General features: G+C 43.5%; 1 protein-coding gene across 1 annotated transcript in view; it reads left to right on the forward strand.

Moving 5' to 3' along the window:
* The window catches only part of PRDM2 (PR/SET domain 2), a 52,278-nt gene that overhangs the window by 13,384 nt on the left and 24,724 nt on the right, over positions 1 to 14,170 (forward strand). Inside the window, exons 3-6 of the mRNA XM_050982319.1 lie at positions 683 to 800; positions 1,055 to 1,158; positions 4,002 to 4,154; positions 9,931 to 10,057. Coding sequence (XP_050838276.1) covers positions 683 to 800; positions 1,055 to 1,158; positions 4,002 to 4,154; positions 9,931 to 10,057 — 502 coding nt within the window. The remainder of the gene's footprint in view (positions 1 to 682; positions 801 to 1,054; positions 1,159 to 4,001; positions 4,155 to 9,930; positions 10,058 to 14,170) is intronic.

Below are 14,170 nucleotides of genomic sequence, written 5' to 3' on the forward strand. Positions count from 1 at the left end.
TGCCCAAGCAGCTCTAGGCAGGTTGTCAGTAGTATCCCTTGTCTGTTCCTTTATCAGGTGTTTTGTCAGCTCTGCCACATCTCCTCACCCTCACCCTTAAAGGGATGCTGAACTTTGGGATTGATGAGTCTGCCTGGATTTAGGATTATTCAACACCAAAAGCAGCATGACCCCACCCCCTCCATTCAGCACTGGTGGCTTTGCAAGTAGGGCATTGTCTTACCCTGTTCCAGGCAGAACATCCTGCTGCTGTGGCAGAGTGGGTGGATCCCCAGTGCAAGTTCTTGGAGTGGTTAATTTACTGCAACATGCTCACTTCAATCAGCAGAGCAAGGAACTTTTCAGATTTTTTTACTGTATGCGCTTCTTGGAGCTTTGAGTTTGGTTTTCTCCTAAAGTTACTTTTTAGTCTTTCTCACAAGGGGCACTTTGTCACATAAAGCAAGATAAGAAAATATATTAGATTGCTTTTGGGGGACTGTTTAGGTTGAGTATGCCTGGAAGTCATTCTTTGAAAAAGGGAAATAAATGATTGCTAATAGATGTGACATTATCCTCAGTACGGTGAGTTGGGAGATTTTACTTTAATTGCAGGTCAGAAGGTTTTGAAGTTCATGTGGGTTGATCACCTGTTGTGTAGTTGTTTTTGCCTGTTAATGGTGGTTGGCTTTTTGACTTGTAGAGCACAACTGACTCCCCTGTTGCTGTGGAGACCTTGGATGATGTTCCTGAGCATGTGCTTAGGGGCCTTCCTGAGGATGTGAGGCTCTTCCCATCTGCTGTTGACAAGACTCGGCTTGGTGAGTGCTGCAGCTGGGAAAAGAGAATGAAGATTTTTGCAGTGGCTCACATAAATTTGAGTTGCTGTGGAAGCCTGGTGCCCTCCTGTGCTGGGTAGAGATGATGTCTGGTATATTTGTCTGAAATAATTCCTCTTGGGAAGAGTGGACAGCTCCCCAGTCCAAGACAGACACATGTAATGATCTTAAGAATATGAATTTTGAGTAGAAGATTTGCTTAGATTAGTTTTAACTCCTGATACGTGTCTCCTCAGGTGTCTGGGCAACAAAGTCAATTTTGAAAGGCAAGAAGTTTGGACCATTTGTTGGTGACAAGAAAAAAAGATCTCAAGTTAAGAGCAATGTGTACATGTGGGAGGTAAGAAGCAGCTTGTAAATGGAAAAATGTGTCTGTCACCAGGTCAATATTTTGTATTTAGCCTAGAATTTTCCAGATATTTTAGAAATAAACTTGATATAAGGTAATTGCCATCTGTTACTGCTATTACTAAGTTATTTATAGACACTTGGATGGAACAACTATTCTGAATGACAAAGCTTTAGAAACCAGTGGCATTGTTTGAAATTGCTGTATTTCTTATATGCTGTGTGTGGATCACAGTTGCCCTTAAAAGTTTGTTGCTGATCTCTGTTGGCTTGAACCCTGAGTGCAACTGAGTGCTGTCAACTGCTTATGAAATCAGGGAAATTAGGAGAATATGGAATCTCTTAAGGAAGCCACATCACTCCTCATTTAGCTCTTTGAAGACCAGCTTTTGGAGTTTTTGTAAGAGTTCTCAAGTGTTGTGGTATTTCTTGTGCTGGGCTTGCCTTGAAGCAAGTGCTGTCTGGGCAGCCGAACAGCTCTGGAAGCTCCATTGGTAGTCAGGAGACCTTGGATATTATGTAAATAAATTTATATTTCAAAATATAAATGTCATAATCTGGAGCTGAATCCCATTTACGGTCTCTTTAAGGCAGTTCATAACCACTTCCAAAGATTTCTTCAGTCTTTCTGAAGACCAACACAGGACATGCTTTTAGCAAAGGGAATAGTCAGGGAGGGCAGGGGTGGAGGAACTGTGGCCCAGAATGTTCTGGAACATGGATTTTTAGGCTAAAGACACTGATAATGGTCATCCATCCTTCTGTCCCCTTGTTTGCAGAAATGGAACTCCCTGAAACACTAAAAACATGCACAGAGCTTAGAGTTGACCTCTATCAGAGGAATTGATCTAGGACATTCCTATAAATGCAAATTACCCTGTAGAAAAGCAATACAATTTTCAAGTATAATGTTGCATTGAGCTCATGCTGGCACAAACTCCACTGCATAAGGTATCTCCAGTTTTGATCTGTTACAGGAACATTTGCTGAGATTGAATCAGTCAAGTAAATTATTGACCTTCCAGTTGTGTTTTCTCAGTGCTGAATGTTCATGGTGGATATTTTTTCAGTTTGTGTTTACAGTGCAGGTGATAATGGGAACCCTTGTTAGATTCCAGAGTAATTGTGTGTTGGTTTAATAGTGACTTTAGAGTTAGGAAAAAAGCAGCTAAAATGAGACTGCAACAGTTGGTCTCATTTGCTGATACCTGAAACCAGTCCAGAATCTCAACTGTTAGAAAATATGGTTTGCACAAGGATGGTGGTGTGTAGGAGCAGTCAGTATATGGACACTCAGCTTGGGGAACAACCTTTTCCACAAGTGTTCCATTTGCTTCTTTAGTCAAATTCATCTGAATAAAAAATAAGGCTTCTAAAACTGGCATCTCCAGTCAATTTTAATGGTTTTGAACTGTCACACCACAGGCTCATTGTGAAAAATACAAGTTGTGTGTGTCATATATGCCTCTGTATCTGAGGAGAGAACGTATTTTCCTTTTCTGCTGGTGAAAAGCCACAGTTGGGAAAGTGAGAACAAGTGTCTGAAAAGGGAGGGAAATGCTGGTTCAGAATGACTGGCACAGCTGTGCTGAGTGGGTTTTATTGTAGCTACAGGAATCACTTCAAGACAGTGTTATGGAGAGGAGTTGGAGCTATTTTCTTTCTCATAGTGCACGAGGCCTTTAAACAGTGTTCTGTAAGTGAGACTGTAATATTCTGTAAATTAGAAAAGCAAAAAAGTATTTTGGTTTATGGAAAACCCATAATAAAATAATATAAAACCACAGTAGGTGTTTATATATATATATATAAAAGTAATCAGTAACTACATTTAGACATATATTCCATATCTGTTTAGCTCTCCCACAGCATTCTTTGGCTCTTCTCTTCCATTTTAATCTAAAGAATTGCTTTTGCAGTCTCACCTGGGACACTGTTTATGCTTTCATATTGCAAGGGCTGGGTGTGCTGGTGAATGTTCTTTCAAAAGTCAGCTGATGAAATCCATGCTGGAATAGCTCAAGTAAGGGAGATGTTTTCTGTTTACTTGGAAAGAAACTAAGATGGTTGTGTATTTATTAAAACTTCACTTTTATTGATAAAATTCTATTTCATTTAATCAGCAGTACAGTGGGGTCAGTGACCAATGACCTGAGGGCACAGGGGTGGGCAAAGGGCACCAACCTGCAGGGGCAGGGAGGGATGAGTAATTGGGGTGGGCACTGTCAAATGGCCAGTGGGGCAGGCAATCTTATGTAGATTGGCAGTAGTGCTGCAGAGCACCATGGGCTGAGTCCTCTCCGTTAGCTCAGGTGGGGAAAACTGATATGTTCTCCCGAGGCAGAGGTGTGCCCTCCCATGGCAGTGATGTGCTCTCCCGAGGCAAGGCCCTGGGGATTTCCCTAAGTGTCACTATAGAGTGTGACACAAAGCCCCAGGAGTCCATCAGAAGGGTGCATAAGAGGGATTTATTATAGCAACATGTTGCCTTTATAGTTTTTCAAGATATTTACGATCACTTAACAGAGACATTGACTGCCCATTGGTCATAAGAAAGAAACAAAGTTCTCAATAGGTGAACAAGGAGCCACGTCACTCTGTGGCCTGCTGAAGTCTGTATCTTTGAACTTTCTCTCCTCCATCACATTGTCATGGGGATAGCCTTGGTGTCTTCCTCGAGAGGGACACAGGGCTTTCCTTATCTTCTGGAAGCCTTCTCTGGCTCTCAAGGACAGCACAAATGTCTTTCCTACACCTGAGGGGAAGGATTCAGAGGATCCCACGTTTTAGTGCTTGGTGTGAGCAGGTGTCCCTGTGTCTGCTGCCTTCCCACAGGTGTATTACCCCAACCTGGGCTGGATGTGTGTGGATGCCACCGACCCAGAGAAGGGCAACTGGCTGCGCTACATCAACTGGGCCCGCTCGGGGAAGGAGCAGAACCTCTTCCCTCTGGAGATCAACAGGACCATTTACTACAAGAGTTTAAAGGTATCACTTGGCTGGCTTTTATTGTTAACGCTTTTTATTCTGATTTATTAAAAAACTTTTTTCTTTTTTCTATTTATATTAAACAGAGTTTGAAACGTTTTATGAAACATTTAAAACACTGCAAATGCTACACATCGTTGGTATAAATTCTTATCTGCCAATACATTTGACATTAGATTTACTGTTAAACCACTGGATGTTTCAACACTAAGTCTATCTTATTGGGTAAAGATTTGCTGTAGCACCAAATTTGATACAAGCTAGAACGATAAACTACCCAGTATATAAAATATTTTTCTGGTTTTGTAGATACCAAGACTCTTCTGCTGAGGATGTTTTTGCAGTAATTAGTTATTTTTATGGTCTGTGCATCATTTGACAAAGTTTGGCTGTCATACACATCTATGGGTAGCTCCATGAAACCATTTCTCATGGTTTTATACCATTTTGGTTTTGTTCAGGGAGTGAGGGGAAGGCAGGGAAAAGGGGGCAATTCCTGGAGCATTTTATCTCCCAAATCAAGAAAAAAAAATGTTTCACTGTAATGGTGGAGGCTAAGAATCTTGTAGTTCTAAAGTATTTCTTGAATCCCTGTCAAGACCTCCTAGCAATGAGTGTATGTAGCTTGACTTAGTTTTTATTTAAAATACTTTTGGGTGTTTGGGGTATATGCAGGTTTGTTTTTGCAGAATTGCTGTTCCTTCCATTTCCAGGTGAGGCCAACAGTACCTGTAAGTAATTGGTATTTACTTAATGGAAGAGTGCGTTGGTCCTGTGCAGTTCTGAAGTTTATGGGCAGTACAGCAGGAGATGAATGTTGTATTTTAGGTCACTCAAGCTAAATTGAAGAAACCTTCTAAACATTTTCTGAACTTTGTAATGGCATTCAAGCAGAGGTGCAGTATTGCCTGCCAGACTGCTGACTTCTCCTGCAGTGTTTATTCACAGAGACAGGCTCCCAGTACAACTCTGAGACCAGCCTTGATTTCTCTATTCACTTTATCTTGGATTTCTTCTGCCTTTGTCCACAGTCCCTCTAGCTCATTAGTATAGATGTGCTTTTGGAGTCACTCTGACATGTTAAATTTCTGCAAATGTTTCAGTCCTGGCAGAGACAGCATTCACCTATTTGAAATTTGTTTATTTGATGGATGATACTGCACTTCAGAAAATAACTGTACTACTAAAAGAGGCTGAGCACTGCTGACAGAATAACAAATACCTTGTCTCAGCACTGAAATATCCTTTTGTTCCTTTGACTGTTGTCTCTTGCAACTTGATGAATTTTATCCCAGTCACACCTTACTGCTAACTGAGACGAAGGCATTTAATAAAGAACATTTTAAATGTTCTTATCTTTTGCATATAATGTTAGCATCTCTACACTGCCATTTCAGACCTGCTGTAAATTTACCAGCCCAGATATGAACACATGGTTCTTTCCTGATCTTTATCATAATTCATAAATTTAGGGGAGTTCCACTTGCTGACAAATAAACAGCACAGGTTTTATTTACCCCTAAAGGAGAATTCAAGTGGCTTGTGTGTAATTTTGTTCTGCTTTACCTTGAAGCATTGAAAGTAAAGTCATGGGGTATTATTTTTGCCAAGGTTTCCTTTAGCTTTTTGTAGTTTTTTAATTTGTAAATTAAACAGGATGATTTCCAAGCCTTGTTGCTAAAATAACAAAGTCCAAATTTGCTTGGTGCAGAACCTCCTCAGAACTGTAGAGCTTTAACTTCCCAGTTCTCTGCTCTCAATGAATAGTCATGGGATGGAATAGAATTTGTGAGTGAGCACAAGCAAATGTTTTTCTCTTCCATCTTCTCTTCATCTTTGCTGAAGGGCTGAGGGTGTTTGTAAGCTGCTTTGCATCTCCTTTCCCCAGGATGCCTGGGTGAGAGCTGTGATATTGCAGGGTGCAGCTTAAACTCATGATGCAGTTTCAGCTCTTCTGCCTCTGCTCATGGGAGGAGCTCTCTCTGTAGTGTGGTTCTGCACACAGGACAAAACTTGAATTCTAGAAAAATAAAATACAGTGAAAACTCACTTTCAAAAAGCATTCTGAAGAAGCTAGGCTATGAAACTGTCCCTGAAACTGTCCCTGATTAAAATGAAATTAATTTGCTTGTGGAAGACTGTTTTGCCCAACAAGTTTATAACACCTCAAGATCCTCCCTGTTCCATGAGAGAGAGCAACAAAATGCAGGGTTATAGAGTGTGAAAGATTCACTCAGGTAAATGTCAAACTGGGCTTATGTTTGGTGAGATGAGGCCACACCCAGGTGCAGAAGTACACTATCCCAGTAAAATGCTGTGTCTGTGGTGAAAAATAGAAACTCTGATGAGGCTGGGCAGGCAAATGCCTGTCTCAGTCTTTACAAGGCACTTTAGAGTGCTTGAACATGCACAATTAATTGATTTTTAGTCAATCTGTGCTAGAACCTCTGAGGTTACTTAGGTTAATAACTTGTTGGGATATGACTCTTGAAAATAACAAATTTTGAACTTACTGTAAACCTTTTGAACAGAAAATACTCAGATTAAGGACAGTTAAATGTTGCAGTTAAAACAAAAAGCACAAAAAAGTGTTTGGGAATTATTAACCTAATGAGCCTTCCCAAAATTCATACCTTCTTAGCCAGGCTGTCCCAGTCTGACACTGCTGCTCCAAGGATCTGTAGGGAGCAGTTTGGAGGAGGTTGGGTTTTGGAGGAGTGTAGAGGGTGTCACGAGGAGGAGGAGTGGTGGCACAAGTGGCACTTGCTCAGTGTAGTCCTGCTCTAGGAGGGAGCAGCTTTAACTGTCTGGTTTTGAAGCTGCTGCTGCATCTCATTTTAGAAGTACAAGGTTAGAGGGCTTAATTTAGATTCTAGAGCAGTCCCAATAAAACTAAATTCATCAAGTTGAACGTTAGCTCCAGCCATGCAGCCAACAAATTACATGTTCATTACCACCCTGGGTTTGCATTGCCTGAAACTCCATCCAGATCTTTGCTCTGCCTTTGTAGTTTTTTAAATGATAAGGGGTTTTTTGCATCAGACAGCTCTGCTGCATTGCTTGCTGCTCACCAGCTCCAAGGCCATGCAAATAATTTTGCCTCTATTTATCCCATCAGGCCTCTGGAACTCAAGGAAGCCAAGCCCAGGCTTTGCTTGTGTTATAACTTACTCTTCCCTTGGTGGTTGGGATCTTGCACCTCTTGTTGTTCCAGTGTCTGGGGTATGATGATAATTATCACCTTTATCATGTGCTGTGAGACCCACTAAAAACGGGCTGTAGAAGAAAGAAATCCTAATTTTCTTCTTGATACGAAATTCCCCTTTGGCTTTAGACTGGAAATAGTAATCTGAGGACACCCTTTGCTCTGATGCCATGACTGAAAATAGGCTTTGATCTCCACCAGCCCCGTGTTCATTTACCCTGAAAGAGGAGAATTGAAGTTAAGGCATTTAAATTTTTCTTGGTTTTGGGTAAAATGCTTCAGGAAATGGAGAAACAATGAGGAAGTTTTAAAAAGTAAGTTAAAATCTTCAGTCTGCCAGCTTGGGGATTTACTAGATTGAGTCTGGTATTTTAAGGGGTGTGTGAAATGAACTGATCAATAGTTTCTTTTGTTGGCAGTGCTGGGACTATGAGTAGCATTTGCAGTGAGGCCCATTTGACTAATTCAGTCTGTGATTTTTTAAAATTTGATTAAAAGAATAGAAATAATCAATTTGGAATGGGCAAGCAAACCTTTCATTTTTGTTGTGAAGTGGATTTATGAAACATGTTGTACTTATCTGTATTCCACTGTGACAGTCTTTTTCTGGATCTTTAGAATTTGTTCCAGATCCCAGCTGTAGGGGCTGCCTGAGCAGTAACTTATTATTATATTATAATTAATTAATGTCATTTAAAGCTTTGTATGAGGTTGGTATGTTTGTCCCAACATGGCTGCTCTCTCTGGAAAGAATTAACAGTGTATATATATATATATATATATATATATATATATAAAATATCCAGAGCAGTGAGCACTGGGATTTAAATCAGTGTCACTATTTGAGACAAACCACAATTTGGGACATTACAGCTGGAAGGTTCATGCTAAAAATAATAATAATAACAACAACTATGCATGAATTATTAATACAAGGACCATATTAATAATTAACTATAGTAACATTAACTAAAACTGTATTAATATTACCTCTGTGTTGTCAGGAACTGTATGATGGGCCAAAGAGCAGTGGGTACAAATAGAAAGAGGGGAAATTTGGGTTTGATGATAAGAGATTCTTCCCTGGGAAGGTGGGCAGGCCCTGGCACAGGTGCCCAGAGCAGCTGGGGCTGCCCCTGGATCCCTGGCAGTGCCCAAGGCCAGGCTGGGCAGGGCTGGGAGCACCTGGGACAGTGGGAGGTGTCCCTGTCATGGCAGGGGTGGCACTGGATGGACTTTCAGGTCCCTTCCAACCTCTTAACATTCCTTTTTTTTTTTTTTTTTTTTTTTTTTGTGATTTTGCGGGGGGGAAATTGTGATTCTTTTTTTCTGATTTTGACTTTTTCTGTTATTTTTTTCTGGTCATTTTTTGCCATTTTTAGGGCTTATCTTTTATATTGGTATTTTTCTGGTCTTTGGTCTTGTCACTTTTATGGAGTTTTTCTGTGTTTTCCTGTGATTTTTTTTTTTGAGGGTGATTTTTTTAATGATATTTTGTGTTCTGGGGGTTGTGTGTGTGTGTGTGTGTGTGTGTGTGTGTTACAGTCCATGATGGGGTTTTGGGGGTGGTTTTGGGGTTGGTTTGGGTGTTTCAGTGCTGTTCTGAGTGTGTGTGTGTGTGTGTGTGTGTTACAGTCTATGATGAGGTTTTGGGTGGTTTTGGGGTGTTTTTGGGTTGGTTTTTGGGGTAGTTTTGGGTGTTGGGTTCTGTTCTGTGTGTGTGTTTGACGGTCCATGATGAGGTTTTGGGGGGTGCTTTTGGGGTTGGTTTTGGGTTGTTTCGGGGTGTTTTGGGGTGGATTTGGGTGTTGGGTGCTGTTGTGTGTGTGTGAGGTTTTGGGTTGGTTTTGGGTTGTTTTGGGTGTTGGGTGCTGTTCTCTGTCTGTGTGTATTACAGTCCATGATGAGTTTTAGGGTTGGTTTCGGGCTGGTTTGGGCTGTTTTGGGGTGGTTTTGGGTTGTTTTTGGCTGGTTTTGGGTTGTTTCGGGGGTGTTTTGGAGTGTTTTGGGGTTGTTTTTTGGTGGTTTTGGGTTGTTTCGGGGTGGTTTTGGGTCGTTTCGGGGTGTTTGGGGTTGTTTTGTGCTGTTTTTGGGTTGTTTCGGGGTGGTTTGGGGTCGTTTCGGGGTGTTTGGGGTTGTTTCGGGGTGGTTTTGGGTCGTTTCGGGGCGGTTTGGTTGTTTCGGGGTGTTTGGGTTGTCGGGGTTTGGGTGCTTTGGGGGCGTGTTTGGGTCGTTTCGTCGTTCGGGGCGGTTTGGTTGGTCGTTTCGGGGCGGTTTTGGGTCGTTTCGGGGTGGTTTTTGGTTGTTTCGGGGTGTTTGGGGTTGTTTCGGGGTGGTTTTGGGTCGTTTCGGGGTGTTTGGGGTTGTTTTTGGCTGTTCGGTGTGTGGGTGCTGTCCCGTGCGCGGCCCGGGGCGCTCCCTGCGCTGTGCCCTCCGGCCGGCAGGGGGCGCGCGGGGCGGCGCCCTCGAGGCTCGGCGGGAGCAGCGCCGTGGGCGCCGCCGCGGCCGCTCCCCGCCCCGCCAACAACGCGCGCTCTGATTGGCCGCGCGCCCTGTGTTGTGTCCCGGCAGCCAATCGCGGCGGGAGAGGAGCTGTTGGTGTGGTACAATGGCGAGGACGACCCGGCGATAGCGGCCGCGATCGAGGAGGAGCGAGCGAGCGCCCGCAGCCGCCGGCACTCCCCGAAGGCCCGCAGAGGTACGGACCGGACCGGCCCCGCCGCCGCCAGCGGGCGGGGCAGCCCGGCCTGCGGCCGCCGTGACCTTCCGCGGCCCGAGAGAGGAGGGTGGGGAGGGCCCGGCCCGGCGCGGCCCGGCCGGCGGCGCCGCGGGCGGAACGTGGAAGTTGCGGCTGGAAAAGTTGGGAGCGGCGGCGGGAGCGGCGCGGGCGGGGGGAACGGCCCGCTCCGCCCGCGGGGCTCCGGCAACCGCAGCGATCCCGCGTGGGGCGGGGGCCGAGCTCGCCGCAGCCTCGGTGCCTCCTTGGGAAAGGGAGCGGAGCCCGGGGCCGTCGCGATCCCTCCCTGGGAAAGCGAGCTGAGCCCGGGGCCGCCGCGATCCCTTCGTGGGCAGCGGGAACTGAGCTCGGGGCCGCCGCGATCCCTCCCAGGGAAAGCGAGCTGAGCTCGGGGCCGCTCCGATCCCTCCCAGGGAAAGCGAGCTGAGCTCGGGGCCGCTCCGATCCCTCCCAGGGAAAGCGAGCTGAGCTCGGGGCCGCTCCGATCCCTCCCAGGGAAAGCGAGCTGAGCTTGGGGCCGCCGCGATCCCTTCGTGGGCAGCGGGAACTGAGCTCGGGGCCGCTGCGATCCCTCCCTGGGACAGCGAGCTGAGCTTGGGGCCGCCGCGATCCCTCCATGGGTAGTGAGCTGAGCTTGGGGCCGCCGCGATCCCTCCATGGGCAGCGAGCTGAGCTCGGGGCTGCCCTGATCCCTCCCTGGGCAGCGAGAGCTGAGCTTGGGGCCGCCGCGATCCCTCCCCGGGAGGAGGAGGCTGAGCCCGCGGCCGTCGCAATCTCTCCTTGGGAAGCGGAGCCGAGCCCGGGGCCGCCGCGATCCTTCGGGAAGGGGAGGCTGAGCCCGGGCTTGGGGGTACGTCAGTCCAGCCAAGTGAAGAATTCCCGTGCTGTTCTTTCCCTGCGGTTTTTAATTTCTTGTTGTTTCTAGGCCGATTTGCTGGTTCTGGAATTTCGCAGGCGGTGGGAATGGCTGCTCCTGGCTGACTTGGGCCGGGGAGGGAGGGTGGGACAGAGTTCGAGGTGGTAAAAACGCATTATTCCCTCTGTGAATATGTATGTTAGAGCAGACATCCATTATTTTTTCCATTACTAATTCAGCAGCAGGGTTTTTTAGAGTGCGTGTGCCTCCACGCGTGGCCTTATATAACTGACATTTTGACTAACGTTTTAGGCCAAAATCACAACAAAGCCTTTAGTTACAGGGACTAGATATAAAAAAGAAGATATTCAGTTGCAGCACAGATGTATCAATTCCTCTTGCTTGGGAGTATGTACATTTTGGTATTCTCTGGAGGCTACAAATGAACTGAAGAAAGATAATATTTTAAGAATCATCATTATAATTTTTGAAACTTAAAATATAGAGCCTGATCTTACAGGTAGTGAAGGTGACTGGAACTCAGATTGGAAACAAGGTCAGATATTGAAAACAGTTGTGTAAGTATTTTATTTGAGATTGAGGAGAGGAGACTGTAGTGCAACAGAATTAGTTATTTTTGAATAGTATTTCATAGGTTCAGGAAATAAAAACTGAAATTCAAGCACTGAGTTTTATTTTATAATGAAAAAGCATATTTAGCACATATGTAAACAGCACTTGGTAAATTACAGGCTGTATTACGTTTTTTTCCTAAATCTGCATTATCTTAGCCCATGGAATTTGTGTGCCTATGATTTACCTGAAAGGCTAGAAAAACAACCTGCAGGAATTTGATTATATGATAAATCAGAAAAGCCAGACAGAATAATTTCTGAGGTAATTTTTCGTGGCATTGAAGTTTGATTTGCATTCATGAAGTTATAGGTAAATATACCAGTAAACTCATTTGGTTTCTGGTTTTTGATTTTGTGCTCTTTTGTAGGTTTTGTGTTTTAACTGTTCTGGATTTTACAGCTTGCATAATTAGGAATATTAAATCTTTTTCCCCCTTTTTATAAGCAGAAGCTCCTTACTGAGGCTCACAATTATTGACTGAAAAGCAGCCCAGCAAAAACCAACTCCAAGCACTATATTCATGAAGTATTTGAGAATAACCAAGAATAATCTATTTATGGAGTTATACCCTTGTCTCATGAAGCAGAAAGACCAAATTCTTAGTATTTAGTTGAGTTGAATTGTTAGATTAAAGTTTCAGCTGTAAAATGATAAGGCAATTCATTGGATATTTTGACATTTTATAGTTCTGTTTTTTACAGGTTTCATTGGATTTTTTTTTCTTTGCATTTACTCTCAATTATTTTAGTGTTTGTAGTAGCATCTACTAATATTTGCCATTCACAGCAATCTTTTTTTAAGAAATATACACTTTTTTCCAGCAGATTTGGTAGCAGTAGCTGCAGTGAGGATTCCTGAATGGTTTCTACTCCTATCCCTGCTTTTGTAGGTTCAGCTGTATCCTTGGATGGGGAAGCTTCTTAACCCTAGACTTGAGGGGTTTGGGGAAATAAAGGAAACTGTGATGAACATGATTGAAAAGTAATTAATTTAAAAATAGATAGCTCTGATTATGTGATACAAAGGGATAGGAGGAGAAAGATTTTTTTTGTGAATTAACTTTATGCATATGAAAAATTGGGAGTCAGTATAAGGTAATATTTAATTTAAATAGCAATTCAAGAAACTTGATAGAGAAGAGCTCCTCCAGAAGGTTATGAATTTGGAATTCATTAATGACCTAAACAAATCAATATTTTTAAATTTTATTTTGGCCTGTGTTGCACACTGTTGCACACTGTTGTCTCACATATTGAGAAGAAATAACCAAGTAAGAATGGTTAAGTTCTAACAACTGTGAATGAGTGTGTCTTTTAGGAACACATTTTCCAGAAAAGTAAAGTGACAGTTCAGTACCTTAGGAGTGACTAGACAAGACATTATATGAGAGGTATATTATGATACAGACCACATAGTTATTTTTAAATTTTATTTTGGCCTGTGTTGCACACTGTTGTCTTACATATTAGAAGAAAATAGAACCAAGTAAGAATTGTTAAATTCTAACAACTGTGAATCAGTGTGTCTTTTAGAATCACATTTTGTAGAAAAGTGACAATTCAATACCTTAGGATTGGCTAGACAAGACATTATTTGAGAGGTGTATTATGATTTGATATTTGAGAGGTGTATTATGATTATGATACAGACCTTGTGGTTATTAGATAAAACCCTAATTATTCTGTACTCAGTAAAACAAATATCCTTTTGCATTTTTAATGCATCTTAGGTCTTTTGCTTGAACATAAGTTAGATATGAGATAGATAGCTTAGAGATAGATGGTTTAGGTTAGAGTTTAGATATTTATGGTTTGACAGATCACCTTGTTGTGCCATCTGTGTAATGAGCCCTTGACAGAAGAGGTGCCCATTGCACAGGTATTAAAAATGGGCTGTTTAACCCAGTCAGTCAGTGGAGGCTTTCACTGCTGTGCCCTGTTCCTGTTGCAGGAGGAGTCCCCTCTCTGAGTGAAGGATGGAATGCTCTGTGCTGTGAGTCAGCCTGAGTGAGCAGAGGCTGGGAGGCTGAAGCTGTGAGCTGTGGCTGAGCCTGGAGCTGCCCAGGCTGGGCAGACTCGAGGTCCCACCAAGCTGCTGGCCCTGACCTTGAGCTGCCCTGTTTGCCAGTGATCCCTGACACAAGGGCCCATAATCTCCTTTAGGTGGATCTAGGATGGCACCTGGCATTTCCTCCAGGTCCCCATCTCCCTCCTGTATGGCTTTGGGTTTGTGTTCTGCATTCAGACTGCTTTATAGTCCCCAGGTGTTTGTGTTTGATGGCTCCTGCCTGGCTTGGCTGTACCTTTCCTTAGCTGGAATAAATCTCCTACATCTTCCTTCTACCATGCACAGCAGCTCAGGAATCCTGGAGGAAAAAAGCATTCATTGCTTTTGTTTTCATACATTGGAACAATGTGATCTTCCTAAGGTGCATTTGAGATGTAGAAAGAAATTTAGTAGGATGACAAGGAGTCGAGAGGGATGGGAATGGAACCCCCAAAAAGGAAAACCTGAACTTGAACTGGGTACCATCACAGATTTTATCAGAGCCAAGCTGTTATTTCTACCTTAACTGCACAGTT

Source organism: Serinus canaria, chromosome 21 (genome assembly GCF_022539315.1).
Source record: "Serinus canaria isolate serCan28SL12 chromosome 21, serCan2020, whole genome shotgun sequence".
Taxonomy (NCBI): domain Eukaryota; kingdom Metazoa; phylum Chordata; class Aves; order Passeriformes; family Fringillidae; genus Serinus; species Serinus canaria.